The 18,202-nt window shown below is 37.5% G+C and overlaps 1 protein-coding gene across 3 annotated transcripts; it reads left to right on the plus strand.

Moving 5' to 3' along the window:
* The first annotated feature begins 779 nt into the window (after positions 1–779).
* Positions 780–17,627, plus strand: LOC122975555 (tetraspanin-8-like). 3 transcript variants are annotated; one of them, XM_044344062.1, is made up of 10 exons: positions 780–865; positions 997–1,042; positions 2,088–2,191; positions 5,276–5,545; positions 7,043–7,117; positions 10,182–10,277; positions 11,044–11,157; positions 11,232–11,279; positions 13,322–13,405; positions 17,233–17,627. In XM_044344062.1, the coding sequence occupies exons 3-10, from the start codon at positions 2,132–2,134 to the stop codon at positions 17,368–17,370; spliced, it is 885 nt and encodes a 294-aa protein (XP_044199997.1). In that variant the 5' UTR covers positions 780–865; positions 997–1,042; positions 2,088–2,131; the 3' UTR covers positions 17,371–17,627. The 3 variants fall into 3 exon arrangements, with proteins under 3 accessions (XP_044199997.1, XP_044199998.1, XP_044199996.1); XM_044344063.1 differs by lacking the exon at positions 780–865 and having other exon boundaries at positions 982–1,042; positions 5,276–5,353; positions 5,429–5,545; XM_044344061.1 differs by lacking the exons at positions 780–865; positions 997–1,042 and having other exon boundaries at positions 1,788–2,191.
* Positions 17,628–18,202: the final 575 nt, after the last annotated feature.

Below are 18,202 nucleotides of genomic sequence, written 5' to 3' on the forward strand. Positions count from 1 at the left end.
CAGCATGATGGGATCAGTTCCTGCCTGAAGGAAATCTGATTAATTACATTTTCATTTGATATTTAAATGTGATTTAAAACATTTTCTTATTAATTCAGGCCTTTTAGCTGCACAGAGGTCATGCCCTGTGTTTGTACTGTATTTGTATTTCATTCTCTGAAGAGCATTTTATATATTATCTATTATGTATCTTGTTTCATTTTAATGTGAACCGCTATTAAGTAAATAGAACATTTAGGCTAAAACGCCATTTATGTGGCTAGTTAACAACCATCTTAGCCTGTTTAAAGTCCTGGAGGTTTTCCCATTCTGCCTATAGATGTGAATGCAGGTTAACATAAGATAATGTACGAATAGTAACACATTTAACTAATCAACACTTTTATATGAGTAATGAATGACACTGTGTAAAAGGATTCTAAAATGTGTCTTACAGCAGTGATTAATCCAGAGAAATGTAGCACCTCTTCTAGCTCATAGTTTTGGTTTTTGCCTGCTAGAGTATACAGTATATTTTATATCTACTGGGTTTGTCCGCTTCATCTGACCACCAGTAAGGTAAAACAAGAGCAACAGTACAATTTAGACTTTATCCTCTACATTATGTGAAGCACCAGACTTCAATTTCAGCATGTAAACCGTTGTTACATCCATTTATCATCATGTATTTTTGTTTTTATGAAATACTAGTTGAGTAAAGTAAGTAAAGTAAACTTGGATCAGGTGTTAACATGCCAGAGTACTTCAGGAAGCATATTTGGGTTTCTCAAAACTGAGAAAAGGGCTCATCCACGTTTCTGAAGCCAGGATAACGTGCAAACTGAAGAAGGCTGTGGGATACAGCCAAAAGCTGCAGAAAAAGCTAGTAAGTGAACCTTAAATCAAGAATATTCTTTTACATGTATGTTTCCAAGTTGAAGACCATCAATCACACTCAAATTTTTCTAATGTTTCATCTTTTTTGTTGTGAATTACCGGATAATTTTATCTCTTTAGGCCTAAAAGTTAACCGAATGAAACAGGGAAATCCTTCTTTGGTGAGGTATGTTAAGGTTTTATTTGTCATGTTCACATTATACAAGATGATGGCAGTGAAATTATAGAAAAAACTGAGATAAAAATATAAACAGCAATAAAAATGTAAGCAACATGTGTAACACAAAGATGCTAAAAATAAGAAATAAAAGCACTATTGTGCAAAACAGTGCCATATATTCAGTCAGTTTTTGAGGTTATCAGTCAGTTATGGTATTTGGTTGACTGGTTGAAGGGTCACATTTGTTTTAAGAGGTGACAACTATACGGACCAAAGGTGAGACGTATGCTGTGGACAGTTGTACTATTATAATCCATGTAAACATTCAGCTTGGTCGCCAGAAGAAAACGTTGGCATTGTACGTTTCTGCAAACTGCAGAGACGTTGGATATCTACGTTTCAACAAGTGTAATACGAAGCATATTAACATTTCAACAAAACGTATCATATCGAAATTTCCTAAATACGTGTCATTGCACATGCGATCTATATGAGCTGACTTTCCTATTATGAGGAGGAGGGGTTGGTAGGTGATTAGTAAGTTTCTTAGCAACAAGTTGGAAATCAGCAGAGAAGACGGTTCGAGACCACCCCGAAACCAATGTCCGCTTCCCGTTTCAACCGACAAAAGCAGGTGTTTTTAGCGAGACGTCAGGACATTTGCAGCCGTTTTTCTAGCGAGAAAACCGGGTGTTTTTAGTGAGACATCGGCCGCTTTTATTTTATTTTTAATTTTTATTTTAACCCAAACCTAACTAGACCTTAACCACAGTGTTATCACACCATAAAACATCATTATTCAACGGGTAGACATGTTAATATGCCACGTTTGTATAAATAATGATATGATACGTATTTCACGTGTTGAAACGTATATATTCAGCGTTTCTGTGGTTTGCAGAAACGTTCAATGCCAACCTTTTTGTTCTAGCGATTGGTTTTAAACATTAAGAGAGTGAATCCTTCCTGAAGCTTCAATTATTTATAGGAAGTCCCGCCCATCCTCTGGCTCTCCCTGACTCCTTAATTCACTTTCACTCCCTCCCACAAGCAACAGACGACTCACACTAACATCCAGCAGCAGCAGCAAGCAGGATGATTCAGGTCAAAGACTTGATCAAGCTTCTCTTCACCAGCCTGAACATCATCTTCGTGGTGAGTAACTGAGCATAAAAGGAAAAAGAAAAAGGCTCTAATTTCCATTTTCAGTATATTATTGATACCAAAACAAAGTGCTCATAAGGAGGATGAGAAAAGTGATGATGACACATGAAAAATGTGCAGCCAGAGAACATGAGTAACATCTGCTGGTGAAATAGATGAAGTGCAGTTGTGAGTTTGCATTTCACTGGACTTGAATCTGTTTGTTGTTGACAGTAGTGGAAAGTAACTAACTAACTAACTAATTACGAATTATTATATAATATATATATAAACAGTCAGAAATAGATAAAAGAGGAAATCTTGTTCAGGTTATTAAATCTTGATTACAACAAAAAAACTCCAAAGCAAGTTCATTAAATTCATAAAAACAAAGATGGTGATGTTGTCTTCTGTGAAAAAAATGAAAAGACAGTTAAATGTTGGGAAAAGTCCCGTCCAGACGGCCTGCCTACTGTGTTTTATCAGTTATTTATTGATAAAATCATAAACCTGCTCACTTCCGTGTATAATGAAGGTCTGCACAGCGGCTGTATGGGGGAATCGTTTTATGAAGGAGTTTTGTGTTTACTATATAAATGAATCTAATATAGATAATTATAGACATCTTACTATTATGAATACTGATTATAAAATATTTGCCAAGATAATTATGAACAGACTTAATGATATATTAGATTAAATTACAGATAAAGAACAAACCTGTGCAATTAAAGGTCGGGTGATGTAGGATAATCTCAGTATTTTAAGAGAAATTTTACACAAACCTGATGATACAAAAGGTTTTTATATTATTGATCGACTATATTTCCAGAGATTATCTGGGCTGTGATGAAGGCAAACGGTTTTCCTGAAGGCTTTATTCAGATGGTGAGACATCACTGTCAATATAAAAAACAGTCAGAGATGGATGTTTCAACTAATCATTTAATTTTATATGAAAATATTTCTGGAGCAAAACTAAATCAAAGCAAAACAGAAGGAGTTTGGATTGGAGCTGATGGTGTAACATTAATACTGAAGTCAAAAAAGAAACGAAAATTCTCGATCTAAACATCCGTAACAGCAGATGTAGTGAAAGAAACTGCGGGAAAAATGTATGAAAGCAAAGAATATGGAGGTTTGGTGACAGATTAAAAATTTCCTTTGTTAAAAATATTTCTGCTGCCTTCATTAGAAATGATCTCTGTGTTGATCTGTCAAAGTGGGAAAAAAAGAAGAGGCAGGGCGAGACATGGCCCTTATTATAAATTATGATATGGAGATTTTACAACACAATACCAACATTTACAAATAGACCGGGCTGGTTTACCCAGTAAAATGATTTAAAGGAAATAAGAGATTTTAAATATGAGGGATTAATTCATCATAAATACTTAACTTATAATGAAGGAGCTGATATGTTATGTATGTTGTTATGTTACCACTAAAAAACGTCCAATGATCTTCTGCAATGACGATGAGACACAGGAAGTCTGAGATAAACTGAAAGCTGTTGGTGTAAATATTGATTTATGTTATAAATCTGTTATGTATCGTATTATTGATGATAAACTGACATCCAAACATACAGAACTGATACATGTAATTACAGGTGTTTAAAATTGTGGAAAACAAGACGTGCTATGATAATACAACAGACTGTAATAACCAGTGACACCATAATTAAACAGAGGAGAACTACGAATAAATCTGATAAATCTCAGCACCTCCTCTGGAACATACTGGACTTATAAACTGACAGCACTTAATACAAGATTACTGGTCTTTATGCACTTTATTGCTTGATGTAATGTATTTGTAATTTTGTAATGTAAAATTCAATAAAGATCTTTTTTTCTTAAAGAAGAAAGTAACGAAGTACATTTACAAATACTGTACTTCCTTGTGATGCTACTTTCTACATTTCAGAGGGAAATAATGTACTTTCTACTCCACTACATTTATTTGACAGCTTTAGTTACTTTTCAGATGAAGATTTGACACAATGGATAATATAACAAGCTTTTAAAATACAACACATTGTTAAAGATGAAACCAGTGGTTTCCAACCTTTTTGGCTTCTGACGTCTTACAAAAAGCAGTGTGTAGTCAGGGTCACATTTCACATGTCTATGAGTTGTTAACAGCTCCACCAAATAGTGATTTTTCCCTCTAAACTTCTCACATGCTTTCATTTCAATAAATGTTCAAATGATCCAATATTTCAGCAAAAATCAAAGATTAGAGAAAAAGTCCAAAAACTGAAAACAGATTTGTGTATCAGAACTTTGTTTTTTCTTCTTTCCTCTCCCATTAATCATCTCACCACCCCTCAGATTTATCTGTTGACCCTTTGGAGGGGCCCCGACCCCTAGGTTGGGAACCACTGGACTAAACTAGCTAACTGTATATAAAGTAGTGTAAACTAGCTCCACCTCCAGCAGCTACAACAGTAACATGCTGCTCTAACACTGATGCTTCACTATTAATAATCTAATGATGTCATATATAATAATATATCAGTCAGAGGGACCAAACCACTACTTTTACTGCAATACTTTAACTACATCAAGCTCACAATACTTATGTACTTTTACTGCAATACTTTAACTACATCAAGCTCATAATACTTATGTACTTTTACTGCAATACTTTAACTACATCAAGCTCATAATACTTATGTACTTTTACTGCAATACTTTAACTACATCAAGCTCATAATACTTATGTACTTATGTTTTACTGTAGTGGATTTTCATGCAGGACTTTTACTTGTAATGGAGTATTTTTTTTTATTATTATTACTGTATTGGTGTTTTTACTGAAGTAAAGGATCTAAAGTAAAGAATTAAAGAATAATTTCCACGTATGAGGGCATGTATGGAAATTATTCTTTTGAGTGCACTAGTAGAAGCTGGATGTTAAAAGTATAGTGCTCTAAAAAGTGACTTTCCGAGATCTTGTGTGCAGTAAAATTTAAACTTTGAAGAAGATTTGAACCGAAAAGACAATCTAAAATTTAAAAAAAAAAATCCACCTAAACAGGAAACTTCCTCAGATTTGGAGTCAAACTCGTCCTGTCCTCCCCTGTTTCAGATCGTGGGCGCCATCATCATCATCGTCACCCTCGTTCTGCTGTCTCCGTCCTTTAATGGCTTACGTGGAGGAGATGATGTAAGGCAGACACACTCGCTAACACCAGACACACACACACACAGCGCTAACCAACCAATCGACTCTCTCATCCAGTGTGACGGTCACACAACTACCCACATCGTCCTGTACGTCATCGGCTCCGTCACCATGGTGATCGCCATCCTGGGAGCCTATGGAGGCCATAAGGAGAACCTGGTGGCTCTGACTGTGGTGAGTAGAGACACTGATCAGGTAAATGATTAGGGATGCAACTAACTAGACCTTTTTATTATTCATTTATATGATAATTAAGGGTCAGCAATTAGTTTTAACCATCGGACAGATTTTTCAGGTATTTTCGATGGAGGGCCGTTAACTAGAACCATGGAGACACATGCTCATATGTTTTTTTATGATATTAATATTATGACACTGTTTAGGATTGTATCTGATGGCATGTTTTTCCAGTTAGTGAGTGAGGCCTAACAGCTTATTTTAATCATCATAAGGTGCTTATATGTGAATATGTGTTCTGTGTTGCTCTTGGAGACTAGAGATGTATTTTATTGGTTATCAACACATGATAAACAGCTTCCAGTTTCATTTATGGTTGATTGAAAGTTCTGTTGTTGTTGCCTTTGAAAAAAAAAAATGACATCAACACACCGTTTCTGTTCGATCTTTGTGAAGGACAAATCTGTTCTGGTCCAACAGGCTGAAGTTGTGGAATTAAAACAATGTTAGAATTCACTCATTAAAATGTCATTTCTGGTGGTTTATTAGATGTCATTTCAGCAGTATGCACTGTTCAAACAGCACAGCGGTTGTGATATAAACTATAAAAGTAGACACTTTTGCTTTCATCAGGGGCCCAAATATATTTGCTTGAGGGCCAGATTCAGAACACGGGCCACTGCTTGCCTACCACTGGTCTATACAATGTCAGAAAATAGTGAAAAACACCCATTTCAAGTTCCAAGTCCAAGATTACATCTTAAAATAGTCGCAACTATTCAATTTACAATGATATAAAACCGAGAAAAGCAGAATATCTTCACTTTGGAGAAGCTGGAAACGGACTGTAACATCCTGATCTGAGGCTTTTCACATTGTAGGATTCAAGAAATCCCACTAGTTCAAAATACAGCATCAAGAATTCTCACTACATCCAGTGACATTTTGACAGGGGTGGCCATAGCGAACCTTAATAAATGAGATCAAAATGTTTAAATACAGATGTTTGTGCATCATATTACTTCAACCTATGCAAAGATAAATCATAAGTTTATTACAAAACTCATGTTTGCATCCATTGTAACGTTCGTACTCGAGGCCAGGTTGTTGTTTTTGTGTTTTATAGTACAGCGTTAAACTAAAGGTGCCGTGCTGATCACCAACAACAACTACAGTAAGCAGTAACATGCAGCTGTCACTCTATTCACAGCTTCCCATCACCGTCTCTGGGAAGCTAGTAGTAACAGCAGTAATTCTGTTCAGGATAAGCTTCACATTTTCTAAGAACCGTTTCTCTGTAGTGGAGTAAATACGTTGTGTATGTTGTTACTTTCACTCTGCTACAGGTTGTTTTTTTACTTTTTTACTGCACACAAGTTTCTGTCCTGCATTCAATTGTTTTTATTTACTTATTACTTTTATTGAAGATAAAATATATTATTAAAAACAACATTAATATTGGTGTAGAGCTTTATCTTCCGTGTTCCTCTGCAGTATCAGATGTGTATGGTCATTGGAGGTCTGCTGGTGCTCCGAGCTGGAGTCTCTGCTGCCGTCATCCATCCAAAGGTACAGTAAACCCCCCCAAAACAAAAGTCTAGTGACTAAAGACAGCTCTGGTTGAGACGTTCCTCCCAGTTGCCTTTGTCATCGCCGTCTGAGCATTGACGTTTTTTCTCCTTCACTTCCTCGCTATCATTTTTAGTGGTTGCTGAAAGAGGCGATATTATAGTTAAAAGTTCTGCAAAATTTATTTGGAACAGAGGTAAAGGTGTACATGACTGAGTTTTCCCATCACATTCCAGTTTTTGATATTTAGAGCCAGAAAAAGGACTCAACAAAATAAAACAAAACAGAAATCTGTGGTACTTAACTCCATAGAAATAAAACTCTACAGAAAAAATGTATATCTTTAAACACTTTATTCAATCAATCAATCAAGTTTATTTGATTGATGAGGTACAATCCTGTCAGTTCCTTCAATTTGTGCGTTAAAAAGAGCTTAAATAGAATAGAAATAGTAATAAATATATGTGTGTATGTTTGGAGGGAAAACAACAAAAGCAAGACTCTTCTTCTTCAAGCCATCTTCTCATTTCTTACTTGATGTACCATTAACCTCGGGGGCCAGAGGTTCCTGGTGCACGGCCCCCAGAGGAGTCTTTACCACTGCCTCAGCTTCCTGGAGGAGACAGACTGTGATGATGGGCCTATCTGACCTGCTCATCTTCATCTTGACCTTGACGCTTGAAAAAAAACGTTTGTTCATGACTCCTTTTTCTTCTTCTTCTTGTTTTTGCAGCAGGGTGAGAGACTTCTCAAATCACCGCCACAGAGAACTTCACTTCACGGACTTTAATGGTCTCCTCGTGGTCACGGGCCTCTTCGACTGGCTGTAACTTTTTGAGATTTAGCTCCTCCTTAAGCTCCTTTACCTGTTTCTCCAGCACCTGACTGAGCGTCCAGTTTGGAGGCCAGCTCAGCCGTTGCCTTCTCTTCCTGGAGGAGCTTCTTTCTCTCCTCCACCTCCTGCTTCAGGGATTTGTTTTCAGCCTTCAGCTTCTCCACCAGCTTTAGGTCCCTGGTGAGTCTCTATCATCTGCACTCCGACATCCTCCAGCTCTTTCCTGAGGTTGTCTGCCTGCAGCTGTTCCTCAGATCTTTGCAGCTCTGTCATGTGCTCTTCTTTGTGTTTCTCAGCATTATTTGACTCCTCAGGGAGCTCAGCTGGAGGCGCTCTGGAGTTCACAATCATACTTTTGATGTCCTCCCTGAGCCTCTGAACTTGGCAGTTGCTGCTCCTGCTGCAGGTTCTTCTCCATCTCACGCAGTCTGCGCCTGCTGTCACCGCTGTTATGCTCCACCATCATCTGCATTTCATTTTCCTGGCCAAGATGGCAGTAACTCATCTGCAGGCTCTTTTTAAGATTGGCCACCTGACCTCCAGGGGGGCAGGTGAGGCCTGGGACTGGAGCTCCTCTTGGACATCCTCCACCTCTCGAACTCCATCTCTCATCTCCTCGCTCCTCTTTGCCAGAGCTTCCATCTCCACATCACATTCCTCCACCATCAGGGCCCAGTTATCAGGACCAGATGGTGCTTTAGTTTCAGGCAGATCTTTATTTTCCTCCATTACTGGCGTTGATACAATCAGTTGCTCGGTTGAAATCTGTTTTCAGTGCTTGCTGAAGTGTGAAGCTTTCCATTATCGATTAATCTGATGATTATTTCCTCACTTAATTGATTAGTCGTTTGGTCTATAAAATGTCAGAAAATGGTTTAAAAAAAGTGTCGATCACTGTTTCCCAAAGCTCAAGATACGTCCTAAAACGTCTTGTTTTGTCCCGACTAACAGACGATGTTCAGTTTACTGTCATAAAGGACTAAAGAAACCAGAAAATATTCACATTTAAGAAGGTGGAACCAGAGAATTTGGACATTTTTTCTTCAAAAGTGACTCAAAACGATTAATTGATTATCAAAATAGTTGGCGATTTATTTGATAGCTGGCAACTAATTGATTAATCGACTAATCATTGCAGCTTTTTCATCACTTTGACCACAGAGAATCATTAAAATCAAACACTGTGTCCCAATTCCAAACTAACTAATTGTACACAGTACATCCTACATATTAATGTACATATAATAGTGTTTTTTGCAGTTAGTATACAATAAATCAACTTCTTCATGTGTGAAGGCAAACTGTGACTTCAAAAAGCCACCACAGATAAACCTCCTGCACTCAGCTTACACTCTTTACACACGTTGAGTCAGTTTTAAATCAAATTCTGTTGATAGATTGAACTGTTATGTTTATATTTAAAATCAACAGTGTTTTCATTCATTCAGCCAAACACGAGCTTTGCTGTCAGTTTCTTCCTCCCAGTATCGTCCAAGAAGCGTCCCATCATGCATTGCAAACACTGATTGATGTAGTGAAAGCAAAAATTGTGTTATTGAACAGATGTATTAACACTAAAAACATATTTCACGAAATGAAATGAAGCTTCGTCGCTCGTCATACGTCCCTCTCTCCCCCACACTTCCTGCTTATATTTCTACTTCCACTATCAAAATAAAAGCTAGAATTCCCTCCACAAAAAACAAAACAACAAAACATATATTGTGTTTTTAAGGTTTATAATCTAACTTTCCCCCGAGGTAACAGAATGTGTGCTGTATAGGACAGTGGTTGTCAAAATTAACACAACAAGAGGCGTTTCAAAAGACACATATTCATAAACATAAACATTTGACAGCAAAATGTTCATTATAAAAAATATTTTTTGTTTTCTGAGGTGTTCCTGGAGCTGTTTCACCACAATCTACTGTACTTTTAATTAGCATGTCAACTAACAACTATGGTCGTTATCGATTAATCGATTAGTTGCTTTATCTATAAGACTGAAGAGGTGCCTGTTTAGATCTCAAGCATCTCCAAAATGTTTTTTTTCCTATTGTATCGTGGACGGAACTTCTCACTGATAAGTATGTGCTACTTGTTCTCATTTATTTTACTCTTTTTATTTCCTATTTACTCCCATAACCCTGAAATGACATCAAGGTTTAACCCTTTCTTGTACAAAACCAATAAAAACTTAATCTGTTTAATTTGTGTGTGTGTTTCTAGCCGAAGAGTGTGATGGAGGACAGGTGGCGCTCACTTCTACCACTGGATCAGGCTTCAGACAACATCAAGGTCCAGGTTGAAGCACTGCAGACATCAGTAAGATAAACACATTAAAGGAATTCTTCAGCGTTTCCCCAAATATGGTTATCTGTCTTCTTCCACAGAGGAAGATGAGAATCTCATGTTTGTGCGTGAAAGGACTTGTTTATAATATTTCAAGAGTGTCTTAAACCAACAGTCAGGAGCCCAAATGAGCAGTGAAACCTGTTTTTCTTGCTGTAATCATTCCTCCTGTTCATACTGACCATTAGAAGTCCTCCTTCTGTGCAAAAATGTATTTCAAAGTTTATATGAAGCTAATATGAAGCTTCAAATGAGTCAAATCAAGTAGATATCTTTCAACGTTACAGTCTTTTTAGTGCCAAAGTCCCTCTTTTTGTTACTATACTTCCACCTGCAGCTCAACAGGGAAACACTGTCCGAGGAAACACAAAAAGACTGTAAATGTGTCAGATATCCACTTGATATGACTAACTCAGACTGATGAAGCTGAATATAAGCTTCACAGAGACTTTTAAATGACTGTGTGGACACACTGTGGATTTTGGCCTCCATCACTTCTATTGAAAACACATTTGAAGGATCTTTTAATATCCAGTATGAACAGGAGGAATGATTACAGCGAGGAAATTCTCTTTCACTGTTCATATGGACACCTGACTGCTGGTTTAAGACAGGTGAAAAGTTGTGAGCTCGTCCTTTAAGGCTTTGAGAAGAGATGAACCATCAGTGTTTTGTTTATTGTGGTGTGATGAACGCTGCAGCCTGCAGGGAGCGCTAACACTTCTTCTCTTGTGTTTAGCTGCACTGCTGCGGTCTGTTCAGCCATGAGGACTGGGGGCAGAACATCCCCGACTCCTGTCTGTGCAACCAGGAGGAGCAGATGGAGGGAAAGTGTCAGACAATCAGCTACAGAGTGAGCATTAACACACACATACACATTATATTACTATTGATTAGTGTTAAAAGCTGATTTTTGTCTCTTTCCAGAACTTTCTGTTGAATCTTTTCTGGCAGAAGAAGTATGTCTTCACACAGGTCAGTGGAACTAAAGAACTAAAGCAGCATTAAAAAACTGAAAATCTTTCGTTTTAATTGTCATGTTTGTGATATTTCACACCTGTGATGTCATCAAAATGTTTGGGAAACAGTATATAGACGGCTGGCAACAGAAATTAATTCCTGTTGAAACAACTCTATACATGAGAATCCATACAAAATATACATTTGTGATAAACAGTATATGTCACGCAATACAAATATACAATACACAGAGAGATTTAAAGAAAAAGCTTTAAAAATGATACTGAATAAAATAAAAGAAAAAAATCAAATCAAAAGTAAAAAGTAAATAAATAGAAAGGTGTGGATGTCTGTAACCGGTCTGTATTCTGTTCCTATAATCAAGTAGAATTGATTTAAAGAGTAAACGGGTAATTAGTAGTGAAGTAATTCACAGTTTTCAATATGGTTACATCAACTTGGTTTTTTTTAATGCAAGATGAATAATTAGAATATTTATGTGACCATAGTATGATAATAGATACGTTCAACAAGTAATATTTGAAGATTACCTTTTAACATTTTCAGCTTTGAAAAGGCTGAAAGAGATTTTATTTGAAATCACTAAGAAAACTACAGGATATGTCCTATTTTCTGTATTTTTTCTTCTTGTCAATGAATCTCATGTTTGGATCCAAACTGACGATGAACTGATCTACTAACAAGTATTGTATTTGTATCCAAAGCCTGATATATCCGATTCTTCCGTTGTTGTTCAAAAACTATTAAAAACACATCAGTGAGTCACACCGCTGCGCTGGGTCACATGTTCTTCCATCATGAAGAGTTTGGTCACGTTAGTTTGTTTAGAAACTAATAACAGCGTCATGTTTTCAGTCTCTGGAGAGTAGTTCTGTGTGAGGCAGACGCCGCTGAGCTCGTCTCTGCTCAGATGTTCATAAAGTCTTTGTGTAACCTGTAATTTATTAAGGTTAAATATGTTTTTATTTGTGCATTTTATTTAGACATTTTAAATGTATTTTTCTACTACTTCTTATAAACTTGAATTACTCAGGCAGAGTCTTTAAACCGGTTTATTAAAGGTAGTTTATAACCACAGGCTTTGATATGACAGCTGATCATTTCACAAGCTTGAAATCTTATTGACCCTCATTTCAGTCGGTGATTCGTAATTTCTCTCACAAGCACGACCATTTTTAAACTGCCTGTTTTGTTCCGTAAAGCGGCTATAATCAGTATTTTTCATACTAATACTGTATGATCTGTCAGTGTGTAATGTGTCGGCCAGTAGTGATGAACCTATCAGCTTCTTTCAGCTTTAAGGAGCTTTATAGTGAGTTTTAGCTCATTGTTTATCTGTCCGGCTGCAACTTTACTGCTGTTAAAGTGGCCAAACAGCAAACAGACACAGTTAACTGTAGACCAGCTGGTGAACATCACTTAAAACTGGACTGCAGGACTTTTGTCTCCCCCTTCTGGCAGTGAGAGTAAAGGGGGGCCCTGACACAAACATCCAGCTCTCATCACACCCCGAATGACAGACACACTGAGAGGTTTTGAAGGTCCACCAGCCCACCACTGGCTGTAACCTACTGTTGTGGCTGTAAAAAGATGGATTCATTGTTTTGAGCGTCATACAACCCCTGCACAATGATTTGAATTTGATCCATTCAGTCTGATAACATTTGGAAAGTCTGGAAGAGCCACACGATTAACGGCCAGCACAGGAGCCCGACATGAGATTTAAAAACTCTGTATACTGTGAAATACAGAGAGATTTATCTGGTGGTGATCGGCTTAATCAGCGTTGTGTGAACTCGTTTGGCTTGAATGTAACGGACGTTCGTTTACATGTAAAAGTTCTGCGGTTTTAGAAAGATCCACCAGACCTCGTTGACCTGATGGATCATAATAAAAAAACACAGTTTACTGATGATTTATTGATGGTAAGATGATAAACTCGTCACCTAAAAAGGGATCTGACATGACAGAGATTCTTCAACAGTCAACAGTTCCTAAATCAAACTAACAAACGTTTCTCGTCTTCTTGTCACCAGACCTGCTTCCCGCTCATCATGGACTCTGTTACAACAAACACTGATGTCACGCTGGGCGTCGATGCCACTCTGTTCGTACTGGCGGTGAGTTGACTATAATTTGGTCTTTGTAACTAAAAATATTACTGTCAAAGTCATTTAAAGCATCTTTTAGTCATTTTTCATATCCCAACAAAGAGACTGAGAAGATGTCTGCTGCACTAGAATAACACCGTCAACAAGCAGCACTAGTGAACATTTCAGTCTCTGCAATATTCGTTATGGGAGGTTTAATTAATGACTTTAAACCTACCAGATGTTATTTTTGGGCTTAAAATACAGTCCAGTAAGTAATTGGACATTTTTTTGTTCTTCAGGCTCTGACATTCAATTAGAAATAAAATAATGGATACTACATTAAAGTAGAGCTTCACAGGTCCAAAATATTGGACCCAATCTGAAATGGATCTATGGAAAACCTACCCGGATGGACCCGAACACAGAGAGCTGCTTGATGCGCTATCAATTAATTTGATTGATTAACAATCAGTATTAATGCTCTGGGAATAAATGTAAAATCATAGAAACTAAAATAATTTGTTTATTTGCCTCAAAGACAAATGTATATAAACTAGTAGTTTCCACCAGTTAATGTGTTCATATGTGAATACCTATTAATCATTTAACCTGTTATGATGACCGGGTTTAATGGTTGTTAAAGGACGTGCAGACACACCTGTATTATACACCCTGTTGACCCACCTTTTCGGTTATAAAGTTTTTGCAACTGGAACTTTTGGACTATTTATGATCTGACCGGTCACCACAGAGGAAGCCTGTGATTTCCTGCAACCCAAGTGCATGAGGGAAGCAACTATCTGCCACTTTCTTTCTTCTAACTGTTCTCCTGTCTTCACTCAGCGTGTAGTTACGCAACACACTTCCAATAAAGCAGCAGTTCGCCTTTGGAGTTTATAATAGGGGAAAAATGTGAAAACAGCGTTGAACAAATCCAATAATATAAATCAGAAAAAGATGAGATATAATAAAAGAAGAGTGAGAATAAAGGTGTTTGTTAGTAGTTAATATAGTAGACAGATTAAAAGGAAGAAGAGTAAAATATATGACAGTTAGCCCAACAGTAAAAAATGACTCAGAGGGTTTTATTAGCAGCTCGTTAGCAGCTCAGTTAGCTTGTATGCTGCTAGCTTGGAAAGCATCCATGAGGTAAAGAGAATCTACAGATGATGCAGCAAACAAGAACATTTAGAGGGAGAATAAAAGATGGCTGTAAATGTTTGAATGAAATGTTAGATGTTAGCATGTGAGTTAAACTAACTGCTATAAAACTGTGTCAGCGTGAGTCGCTACGAACACAGAACACCAAACTGAGACTATGTTCTGGCTGAAGAATAGTGACATCACAAACCCAACAAATTACCTTCAATCACAGCGTTTATATCAAACAGCCGCCGCTGCAGAGCTGAGCGGCTCGCTGTTCACTTGTTTGTTCAAAGCTCGTTAATATTAAATGCATCGCGTATCCAAATTGCACCAATAGAGTATCTTTCTCTACAATAAATCACCTGCTGAGTGCTTGATGGTTGTTTATTTGTGCTTCAGAACCGTGAAACAATCAGAAAATAACGTTTTCTGTCATTCACAGACTTTCTCTCTCTCAGAGAAAACTTTCCAGCCTTTCTCTCTGTCGCTCTCTCTTCTCTTTCTCTTGTCTTTTTTTTTAAAAATGATTCAGGGAACCCACAACAAAGCCGAACTTTTAACAAACGAAGAGAGATGTCGTCCCCTCGTCTCTCTCATGGCACGGTTGTACAGGTCTGACCAGTGACAGAGCAGAGCAGCTGATCGCTTGTTTATTCAGAGTTCAAGTTTATTAATATCAATCATGCCACATGTCCAAATTACACCAAATTCAACACAGCAGTCCCTTTTGTTCCCCAGCAATACGCCCGCCAAGTGTGGAGTCGATTGGATGGACGGTTCAAGAGATACAAGAAGGACGAACAGACACACAGACAGAGATTCCTTCCTTTAGTTGATAAATAACTGAAAGTCCTATTCCACCTCTTGTATCAATAATCAAACCTTCTGTAGCCAACTGGGCGATAGATCAACAAAGCATAAATCTTGCGGGTGAGGGCTTCAGTTCTCTTGTCAGAAACTGTGTAATCATCTTTGTCGACTATTTGCATAAAACAGGAAGAAACAGCCGATGTGACCGTTGGATTTATGTCCTTGTTCTCTTTTTCCTCATGTTGACAAAGAACACCTCTATTACTCTCTTTACTTTACAGTTTATGTTCTCCTCTCACCTCAAAACACACTGTTTTCTCCCGCTGTGATTAATGTGACGTACCACATGATCAGAGCTGACACTGCGTACACTCAGGTGGACATACTGACATTCAGACCTGCAGCAGTAAAAGCAGGTGGAAAATAACTTAGTACATACAAGTACATTTACTTAAGTACTGTACTTATGTACAATTTTGAGCTGCTTTATACTTCCACTCCACTACATTTCAGGGGGAAATATTGTACTTTCTACTCCGCTACATTTATTTAACAGCTTTAGTTACTTTTCAAGGCAAGGCAAGTTTATTTGTATAGCACATTTCAACAACAAGGCAATTCAAAGTGCTTTACATAGAGCATAAAAGGCATTAAAACAGAATATAAAAGCAACACAAGTAAAAAGACAAATAAAAACAATTAAAAAGTGTTAAATTAGGAAATAAAAAAGCTAAAAGGGAATAAGACAGATAAAACAAGAGAATAAAAGTGCAACAGTGCAGTGTAAAATATTAACCCTTAATGTGGTTTAATAAAAGGCAAACAGAAAAGTCTTCAGCTGCGATTTAAAAGAACTGAGAGTCGCAGCAGATCTGCAGTTTTCTGGGAGTTTGTTCCAGATATGTGGAGCATAAAAACTGAGAGCTGCTTCTCCATGTTTAGTTTTGACTCTGTGGACAGAAAGCAGACCTGATCCAGACCACCTGAGAGGTCTGGATGGTTCATAACATCAGAGATGTATTTTGACCCTAAAACCATTCAGTGCTTTATGAACCAACAGCACTATCTTAAAGTCAATTCTTTGACAGACAGGAGGCCAGTGTAAAGATCTGAGAACTGGAGTGATATGATCCACTTTCTTGGACTTAGTGAGGACTCGAGCAGCAGCGTCTGAATCAGCTGCAGCTGTCTGATCGATTTATGAGTTGTTAACAGCTCCACCAAATAGTGATTTTTCCCTCTAAACTTCTCACATGCTTTCATTTCCATAAATGTTCAAATGATCCAATATTTCAGCAAAAATCAAAGATTAGAGAAAAAGTCCAAAAACTGAAAACAGATTTGTGTATCAGAACTTTGTTTTTTCTTCTTTCCTCTCCCATTAATCATCTCACCACCCCTCAGATTTATCTGCTGACCCTTTGGAGGGGCCCGACCCCTAGGTTGGGAACCACTGGACTAAACTAGCTAACTGTATATAAAGTAGTGTAAACTAGCTCCACCTCCAGCAGCTACAACAGTAACATGCTGCTCTAACACTGATGCTTCACTATTAATAATCTAATGATGTCATATATAATAATATATCAGTCAGAGGGACCAAACCACTACTTTTACTGCAATACTTTAACTACATCAAGCTCATAATACTTATGTACTTTTACTGCAATACTTTAACTACATCAAGCTCAGAATACTTTTACTGTAGTAGGATTTTTCATGCAGGACTTTTACTTGTAATTGAGTGTTTTTACATTGCCTTATTGGTACTTTTACTTCAGTAAAGGATCTGAGTACTTCTTCCATCATGGTGTGATGATATGATGTTAAAGGAATATGCGAGCAAAGAAAAAATGTCAGTGTGTTTCTCTAAATTAACTCAGTCTGTTCCTCTGTAGCTGCTGGGCTTAGTTCTGTCTTCACTGGTGATCTACCAGATATTCAACACCGCCAACAGGTCGAACACGCTGTCAGTGCCAGTGATGTTCACCAACCAACCACCTGACTACCAGCAGCTGTACAACATAACGGAGTAGGAGGCACTGCTGTCAACAAAAACCCAGGATGCAAAAAGCCTCAAAATATTCTTCTGCTTTTCTTTCAGTGGTGCTTTGGCGAACAGGTTTTGAGAACAGGTTGGGAAAGCGAAGTGAAGCATGACATCACAGGGCAATAATTGCTTGTCAGGGTCGACATCATGGTGATTTCCATCATATAAAGAGCAAGGTACATTTGAGAAACGAAGGGCCTCATGCAAGAAGCACTTATACAAACATTTGTTCTTAAGTGGCATTTAAAATGTTTCCATGTGTTGTCCTGCTACTATTGTTTGTTTACATAGCCTCTGGAGAAGGTGACCAATCAGAACAGAGTGGGCTCATCAGGAGGCGGGTCTTAAAGAGACAGGAGCTAAAACAGCCTGTTTCAGACAGAGGCTGAACTGAGGGGCTGCATAAAGGACCAGTAGAAGATAAATAAGGAGTTTTTAACTGTAAATCATGCAAAGATATTCCAGTAGAGCCCCAGAATGTAAATATACACCTGGAAATGTGCATGTTATCTCCTCTTTAATATTCTAATGGGAATGAATTTGGAGTTTGTGTTTTATCTTTTCCTCAAAAACAACAAAGAGGTGAGAACACAAATTGACAAATGTAAACAAAATTGAATGCAAAGTGTAATTTTTATTTTCAAATCTGAATTAAATTTAAATGATGCCTTAATGTTAGCTCAGGGCATTTTGCGTTTGAATAATGGCAGTATTACATGGAAAAGCCTTCATAAATAATATATACATATTTATACACATAACACTGTAACAGTATGACTGAAAGATTTACTAACACTTATAACAGCTGTACTTTTTAC

The sequence above is a fragment of the Thunnus albacares genome, chromosome 23, assembly GCF_914725855.1.
Source record: "Thunnus albacares chromosome 23, fThuAlb1.1, whole genome shotgun sequence".
Taxonomy (NCBI): Eukaryota; Metazoa; Chordata; class Actinopteri; order Scombriformes; family Scombridae; genus Thunnus; species Thunnus albacares.

Coding starts and splice junctions, on each gene's coding strand:
- LOC122975555 (XM_044344062.1), top strand. CDS start 2,132: ATGATTCAGGTCAAAGACTTGATCAAGCTTCTCTTCACCAGCCTGAAC. Junction 11,158..11,231: donor GTCAGACAATCAGCTACAGA/GTGAGCATTAAC, acceptor GTCTCTTTCCAG/AACTTTCTGTTGAATCTTTT. Junction 11,280..13,321: donor AGAAGTATGTCTTCACACAG/GTCAGTGGAACT, acceptor TCTTGTCACCAG/ACCTGCTTCCCGCTCATCAT.